The 8,791-nt window shown below is 39.9% G+C and overlaps 1 protein-coding gene across 1 annotated transcript; it reads right to left on the minus strand.

Moving 5' to 3' along the window:
* Positions 1–1,489: 1,489 nt before the first annotated feature.
* Positions 1,490–2,017, minus strand: LOC145982963 (uncharacterized). The gene has a single exon (XM_083116246.1). The coding sequence runs from the start codon at positions 2,015–2,017 to the stop codon at positions 1,490–1,492; it is 528 nt and encodes a 175-aa protein (XP_082972372.1).
* Positions 2,018–8,791: the final 6,774 nt, after the last annotated feature.

Genomic DNA, 8,791 nt, shown 5'->3' on the forward strand with positions numbered 1-8,791 from the left:
GCTGCATGATTCACATTTGTATCACTTGTTTACGTGATAAGACAAGTATTGTCCTCTAGTGGGTGTACGATGTAACATGTAACAACCAAAGCGTGTGAATGTTGGCAACATCTGTACCTTGTTGGATAGCTGATAACTCAAGGAAGTAATTTAAGTAATTTGTAAGCTTCGTGTCATACCATTTTTGTTATTAATACGTTGGCAAGTAAACTAAGAGTGCATTTTTTTATCACCACTTGTAAGTTTAGACCCACCCGTTACTTACATGTGATTGTTATTTGGGAAAAACTTTTTTTTTCAACGAACCACTTATTTGTTAGCTATTAGAAAACGCTGAAATAAGTGCCATACAATGAGCTGTTTTTTTTTTCAATTCGTATTTTTATGTAGAAAATTGTAATTTAAAAATAAACAATAAAAAATCGATTATCTCGAAAACTACTACTTTTCGGACGGGGTATCATATGGTCAAATTTATTGCAAATTGCCTCTACTTTAACCCCTTCAGGGAATACATCTAATTATAGGTCACCCTGTATATACACAATAAATATATTTCTAGGGCACCTAAAAATAAACAAATAAACAAACATTTCCATATATATGCAGCATGCAAATCTTAAATTCAAAATATCAGTTTACAGAACACCTAATATATTCCTGCAAAGTATATTTTTTTCTATATTCACATCACACGATGATTAGCCTAACGTCCAAATTAGGAAATGGATTCTTAAGAGGTAAAACGTACCGTACCCATTTTGTTCATGTCCAAGCTTTGATTTTTGGGGACCAAGAGAAAAAAGAACCGTGATTTGGCTTAGTAAAAGCACATAATCTCTACAGAATGAAAATTAGCTAATGGGATTAGATATAAGAGTAGGATTGAATTCCTGGCGGGGTTAGGGTTGAGGATGGGGTGCGGTGATACGGTATGTTCTTACACTCTTACGGTATTAAAGAAAGCTTGAATATATTTATATTTGCTCATAGATGTAAGTTAGTTTTGTAAACGAAGTTGAGAGCGAAGACAATAACTGTAACTTTGTGACGAGATAGAAGCATGTCTGCAGATACCTTCCACGTATCAACATGAAAGAAAACTAGCATCTCTGGGTATGACGCCATATTGTCTATCTTACCATAGGGCTGGAACAACGGATATAGTAACAAATTCGCATATGATACAATTCCTTTAATTCACTTGGTATTATATAATAATTAAATACGTTTGCACAATGAAGAAATACAAAAAAGGCCCATATCCGATAGGCTAGCTGAAATGCTCTCTCACTGCCGCGAGCCGACATGCACCATTCCGCAGCGTTCGAATATCACGCTCCCAGAATTCCGAGTTCTTGCACGAAGCTCCCAGCGGGAGTAAAATAAAAACAAATGAGGAGCGGAAAGCAATACTATTTACAATCTTAAACATTCTCCCCCCCCCCCCCCGTTGGAATGCACAGCATCCAAACTAAATCATGAAAGTTCAATTGATCTTCCCATCTGGAAGAGGTACAATCTTACTGAGAGCCCTTCGGTACACTCCATCCTTGGTGCGAACCACGGCTACACGAACTAAATTGTCTTTCCCTGGAAACACTTCTTCTAAAATGCCCATTTTCCAAGATAATGGGGGTAGGTTGTCTTCTTTCAGAAGCACAAGTAGTCCTGGTTGCAGGTTGGGCTGCGTGGTTGTCCACTTCTGACGCTGTTGCATACCATGAAGATAATCTCGGGACCAGTTTCTCCAAATCCTTTGTTGAAACTGTTGAACTCGTTGCCACCTGGAAAGTCTATTTTCCTTGAGATCACTTAAGTCTGGTTGAGGAAAGGAAGTTAGTGGACCACCAATAAGAAAGTGGCCTGGAGTGAGGTAATTAAATTCTTCATGAGAGTCAGGTAAGGATGTAAGAGGTCGAGAGTTTAAGCAAGCTTCGATTTGGCACAAAAGAGTTGACAGCTCTTCGTATGTCAGTACAGCATTCTTGGCGACTCTACGAAGATGGTACTTCATGGATTTTATGGCGCTTTCCCAGACACCACCGAATGTTGGGCTACGTGGAGGTGAATTTTTCCACTGAAAGTTTTCTTGTGCTGCATACCTTTGAATGTTTTCACTGAATCCTTGCGATTGAAATAGCAATTGAAGTTTCTGAAGTTCGTTCTTCGCTCCTTGAAATGTTGTGGCATTATCGCTGATAATGGTGGAACACTTGCCTCGCCTTGCTGTAAAGCGTCGCAATGCTGCTATGAAAGCTTCAGAAGTAAGGTCTGTTACTAGCTCAAGATGTATTGCTCTCGTGGCTAGGCACGTAAAAAGAGCTATGTAGCATTTCTTTGTGATTTTACTCCTGATTGACCCTACTTTGATGACGTAAGGTCCGGCATAGTCTATGCCCACATGATTAAATGCCTTGCTAGGTGTAACTCTGATGGATGGGAGCTGTCCCATTAGCTGTTGTGCTGCGGATGCCTTCAAACGATAACAAGTTAAACACTGATGAATGATTTGCTTAATAGCTTGTCGTATTCTAGGTATCCAGTACCTTTCTCGAATGGATGAGATTAACAATTGAGGTGCTGCGTGCATCAATCGTTCATGCTCTGATGCAATTAGTAGACGGGCGAAGTGACTTTTTGGATGCAAAATGATTTGATGCTTGCTGCTGAATTCCAAGTTGCTATTTTCTAGCCTACCTCCAACACGAAGAATTCCCTGATTATCCAGAAAGGGGTGTAAGTCTTTAAGGATACTTTTGTTGGATACTTGCCCTTTGGCAGTGAGATCATTTATCTCTCGATGAAAGAACGAAATTTGTGTCATAACGACACACGTTTGAGTAGCGTCTTCAATGTCAATTGAAGTAAGTGGATCGGATTGTTTGTTACTTGCATTTTTACAATTGCAAATGAATCTTTTACAGAGCGCTACAATCCTTAACAATTTGAAAAATGTAGAAAAATCGTTTATTATTGCCTCTGATTGCAGATGAGACACCAGTGTAGTTACAGGAAGCTTTCGTTGTTCAGGAACATCTTTGTTCTTAAGACTTGTGTCAGATGATGATGATGGCCAGCACGTTTATCTTCTTGCAACCAAGCTGGACCATGAAACCATAGCGAATGATGATGAATATCTTGAGGTTTAACTCCACGGGAGATTAAATCCGCTGGATTATCCTTGGACGAAACATGTCTCCATTGATAAGTTTGAGTAAATTCTTGAATTTGCGCTACTCTGTTGGATACAAAAGGCTTCCATCTGCTTGCTGGCGATCTAAGCCATGCCAGAACTATTTGTGAATCTGTCCACAAATAAACATTGTCAATGTTAAGTCTCAAAATTGGGAGAGTTTTGTTGAGTAATTTGGCCAATAAGACTGAAGCGCACAGTTCCAATCTAGGAAGAGTGGTTTTCTTGATCGGGGCGACCCGTGATTTTGAGCACAGTAAGTGAACTTCGGTGCAACCTTCTTCGTTTGCTGAACGAACATACAAGCAACTGCCATAATTTTTCTCCGATGCATCGGAAAAGCCATGGATTTGTATATTCTTGACACAGCCAGGTGTTAGGATGAAACGTGGTATTTGCATTTCACTGATGACTGGTAGCTGAGAATGAAGATGAACCCATTCAACTTGCAGGCTTTCTGGAAGTGGATCATCCCAGTTTATGTTGTGAAGCCACAACTGTTGTAAAAAATACTTATACATTACAGTTACTGGTGAAAGTAGTCCAATTGGATCAAAAATCTGGGCAATAACACTCGCTACTTGACGTTTGGTTGGTTTGTGTGACATCATGTTGACAGACTTGGCTCCAATGTTAATCATGAAAGTGTCTGCCGAGGGATTCCATGAAATTCCTAGAGTTTTAACACCTTCGGTATGAAAATGAATTAGATTTTGAGTCTCTCTCAGTGATTCTGGAATAGCGTTGAGTACTTCAGTGCTGTTGAAGCACCACTTTCGTAAGATGAATCCTCCTCTTTTCAGAAGTTCTGAAAGATCTTGATAAAGTTGTAACGCACCTTGCACGCTACTGCTTCCTCCAACGTAATCATCAACATAGAAATCACGCTGCAACACTTGACATGCGTGTGGGAAGTTAACTGCTTCATCTTCGGCTAACTGCTTCAGACATCTGGTTGCTAAAAAGGCACTTGATGTAAGCCCATACGAGACCGTATTCAATTGAAATACTGTTATGAGTTCCTGAGGAGAGTTTCTCCACAGAATGCATTGCAGTGGCCTGTCATCAGGATGTATGTGTATCATTCTATACATCTTTGTTACATCAGAAACCAATGCCACCTTGTGAGTTCGAAATCTTAGAACAATGGAAAACAAATCTTCCTGTATGGTAGGTCCAACCATTTGTATGCTATTTATTGATTCACCGCTTGTTGATGGCGAACTCCCATCAAAAACAACACGTATTTTCGTTGTACTGGAATCCTTGAAAACACAATGATGCGGAATGAAAAATTTTGTGCAGTCATTTGTTTGTACATCATTTAAATTCCCTATGGGTTCCATGTGTCCCAACTGGTAATATTCTTGCATAAATTCTGTATAATCAGCCTTTAATTGTGGTTGACGTTGAAGCCTCGTTTCTAATTGGTGAAATCGAGTTAATGCAGAGTGCGAGGAGTCACCTAACACTGAACGATCCTTACGTAATGGTAGCCTGACCGTATAACGGCCACTTTCATCTCGTGTCACATTTCGCTGAAAATGTTGCTCGCAAGCCATTTCTTCTGGTGATTGCAGCTTCGTATGGATCTCCTCTATGATCCAGAACTGTTGGAGTTGCGAGCTGAGAGAATCTTCCTTTCTCGTGAAAAATGACCTAGTAATACTGTTGCTAGAAGATGTTGCTGGAATCTTCCCTGCAATAATCCATCCAAACTCTGTGTCTTGAAGAATGGGGAAATTTACTGGTTTTGTTCTCTTTTCAGGCTTCATAACGGTAAAGAAAACCTCTGCACCAAGCAGAATCTGTATTTTGCCAGGCGAACAAAAGCTTGGGTCTGCTAAACGAATATCTGTTGGAATGTTCCATTCAGATGCATCAACCTTTTCTGAAGGCATTAGTCCTGTAATGGTTGGCAACACTGAGCACGAAATACTTGTCGTAAAATTGCTATTATTAGATCTCAGACGGATCTCTACTGAATGACTCGATTCAGCTGACGAATTGTTGAGTCCCTGAATGGGAACTCGATGCTTTACCTTTCGAAGACGATTACTTTGAACAATGTCTTCAACAATGAAATTATTCTGACTCGCCGCGTCCAAGAGAGCACGACAATTGATTCAATTGCCCGCTATATCTTGTACTTGAACAATCGCCGTAGCAAGTAACACCTGTGACGCGCTTTTCTGCTTAATTGAACAATAAGAAACCTGAGGTGCTTGATCTGAATGCTGTGAAGAATCGCTTGTATTGTTTACCATCGATGTGTTCACGTGACCCCCAGATGACATTTCTCGTTGCCGGTTTACATTGGATGTACCTTCATCTACATGAAGTAAAGTACTATGCTTCTGTTTACATCGCTTGCACACTCCATATTTACACTGCGCCGAAACGTGGTTGTTGCTGCTAAGACAGTTAAAGCATACGCGATTCTCACGTAAAAATTTATACTTTTGTGAAATAGAAGCTTTCTTAAAGGCTTCACACGAAAATAAGCGATGTTTGTTTGCTTTACAAAACATGCACAATGAAGAATCTGTTGTAACATATGACTTCGAAGATTGTTGACATTTAGCACTGTACTGTTTGTGCATATTTGTAGATGATTTTGTTGCTACCTTGTTACCTTCACTCGTAACTGGATTAATCTTTTCAAGAGCCTGGCATCTGTGCTCTAGAAAACTAAAGAGCTGATCTAACGTGCTAAATTCAGTATCATTACTTTCTAGTTCAAATGCTCTTCTCGTTGCAGGGTCGAGATTTGAAACAAGATGCTGAACTAAAATTATATCAGTTAACGACGTGTCTTCAGCTATCATTTTGAGCGCTGAAATAGAGCTAACTGCAGTGTTTGTAAATGCACGAAGTTCCTGACAATTCTCCTTTACAACTGGATTGATATGTAAAATATCATTTACATGTGAGACTGCAATCAACCTTTTATTGTCGTATCGCTCATTGAGTTGCTCCCAAGCAATAGCGTAATTTGCTTCTGTCATTGGCAAATTTTGAATTAGATGTAAGGCCTCGCCTTTCAATGATACGCGCAAATACTGAAACTTCTGAACATTTGAAATATCTACATTGTTGTGTATCAGCGATACGAACGTGTCCTTGAAAGACACCCACTGCGTGTAATTACCGCTAAAATGTGGTAATGCAATTGCCGGAAGCTTCACCTGCGTACTTCCTCGTGATGCAGATTGTTTAGTTTCAGGGGAAACTGGCTTTGTGACATGCTTGTCAATCAAAATTTGCATTCTTGTTTTCAAATCAAAGTACATACGTTCAATTTCTTCTCTTGCCGCGTCATGTGCACCTTCGACTGATTGTAGTTCAATGCTGTCTTGAACTTCCTCTAATTTTAGCCAAACCTCGTTTAAATGCTCCAAGCGAGTCTTGATTGTTAGAATGTTGCTTGATGCTTCATCGTAAGTATCAACATACGAAGCTATACGTTTGAGTTTGCGCTTGCATGCATTTCTCTCTTTGATAAGACGTTGAATGTCGGCCATGGTTGCAAGGTAAGGAAAATACAAGGAAGGAAATGTAAAATGAACCAGACTTACTCACCGATTTGCTTCTTTGATGCTCGCGTAGAAAGTCAATCCCTCCTCCCACGACGGTGGTGAAGAAACAGAGAATCCATCATCCTACGACGAAACAAGAGTTCCTGAAACAGCTGATTTCACCGTACCGTGACGATTAATGCTACTTAATCGCAACCGAGTTCAAGGTCACTGCAAAATTCGTTGTAACGATGTTCGTTACGAAAGCGCGGTAAACATGTATCTGTGCAAACCAAAAACACTGTTCGTTCTGTAACACTGTCACAATTAGCACTGTCACAACTGATGATCACTGAACTGCACGAAACAAACTGTCACTATATCCGGAATGCGGAGGACCATAAATGTCTGCAGATACCTTCCACGTATCAACATGAAAGAAAACTAGCATCTCTGGGTATGACGTCATATTGTCTATCTTACCATAGGGCTGGAACAACGGATATAGTAACAAATTCGCATATGATACAATTCCTTTAATTCACTTGGTATTATATAATAATTAAATACGTTTGCACAATGAAGAAATACAAAAAAGGCCCATATCCGATAGGCTAGCTGAAATGTTCTCTCACTGCCGCGAGCCGACATGCACCATTCCGCAGCGTTCGAATATCACGCTCCCAGAATTCCGAGTTCTTGCACGAAGCTCCCAGCGGGAGTAAAATAAAAACAAATGAGGAGCGGAAAGCAATACTATTTACAATCTTAAACAAAGCAGATAGCCTTCGTTGGGAAGCAGCGTGAAGGTACCGTCGCCAGAGGGCAGAGGATTGATGGTACGGTCACCGGCAATAAAAATGGGGCACCTAGAACCTGAAATACTCACTTCCCTGTAAGTTGTTGTGTGTGTTGCCTAACTCTAAGGCGGTTACAGAACTTACCATTGAAAATTTGGTATTAAAATTGGCTCATCGCCGTAGAGTTAGATAACACACATAACGTTAACGCGTAACGTTTGAACATTCAAATAATGTACACTACAAAATTTGTTTATTTGGAAATCAAATGTCTGATGACATGATAACAATAATTGTTATTATTGAAAGATCTCCTGTATGTGGATCACTGGTGTAGGTATATTGGCAATACTTTTTCTTTTTCTAAAACACAGGTTTGATTGATTGATTGAGTTGGCGTTTTAAGTTCACCAAGTTAACCCGGGACCCCTTCATTACAAGACGAAGACGCTACCACTGCGCCATCGGGGAGGCTCTACAAAGGTTTGATAATTATGAAATGAATATTAGTGTGATTCTCCTTTTTTTAATTCATTTTTGTCTGTTGTATGATGGAATAACTTTTAATGTGTTTGTTTGGAAGATAAGGTTATTGTGTTAAAATGAGAGGAGTACAAGATTAAAGGATATCCTATAGAAAAAGGCGAACAGAGAAAAAGATGTCAAATATTTTGTTGTTCTTGTTAATGTAGTGTAACTATAGTGAAATCGCCGTATCTTCCGGTGTGGACCCGCCTATCTGTCAGTGGCGGTCTAACAGCTAATTAGACACCGCTGGCCCCCTCTTTGGGCAACAAGCGGCAACATTAGAATCCCTCCTCCACAAAGCAGCCAACAGGGAAACAGGATTTTGTCAAAATGACCGTTCTGCGCTGTGAATGGGGGCCGGTTCCTAGCGTGACTCTACTGTAAATGATAAAGAAAGTAAACGGTTTTCAAACTGATTTCTTCGAAGTTTAAATTTTCTTCAGCCCTATCCTGAGAAGACGTCAGTGTAAGCCGATTGGAATGAATGAACGAATGAGTTAAAAATTTAGGATGCGTCTGTGCGTATGATCGTTTTGCACCCTTTCAAGTATACGAGGAAGAATCATTTAAAACCCTTACTTTCAAGTTTATAAAAGGGTGTAAAGCAGTGGCGTATGCTGAGTGGACTATCTCACCATGTCTCGTGGTCCTAGGCTATGGATAGAAATAAGTTTACCAACTCCTAAGAAATCAGGTTGCCAACTCATAAGAAATCAGGTTGTCAACTCATAAGAAATCAGGTTGCCAAC

This window comes from Lepisma saccharinum, unplaced genomic scaffold, assembly GCF_977018435.1.
Source record: "Lepisma saccharinum unplaced genomic scaffold, izLepSacc3.1 HAP1_SCAFFOLD_494, whole genome shotgun sequence".
NCBI classification, from domain to species: domain Eukaryota; kingdom Metazoa; phylum Arthropoda; class Insecta; order Zygentoma; family Lepismatidae; genus Lepisma; species Lepisma saccharinum.

What these genes read in the sequence shown, in the direction of transcription:
- LOC145982963 (XM_083116246.1), bottom strand. Translation starts at nt 2,017, where the DNA reads ATGAAGTACCATCTTCGTAGAGTCGCCAAGAATGCTGTACTGACATAC.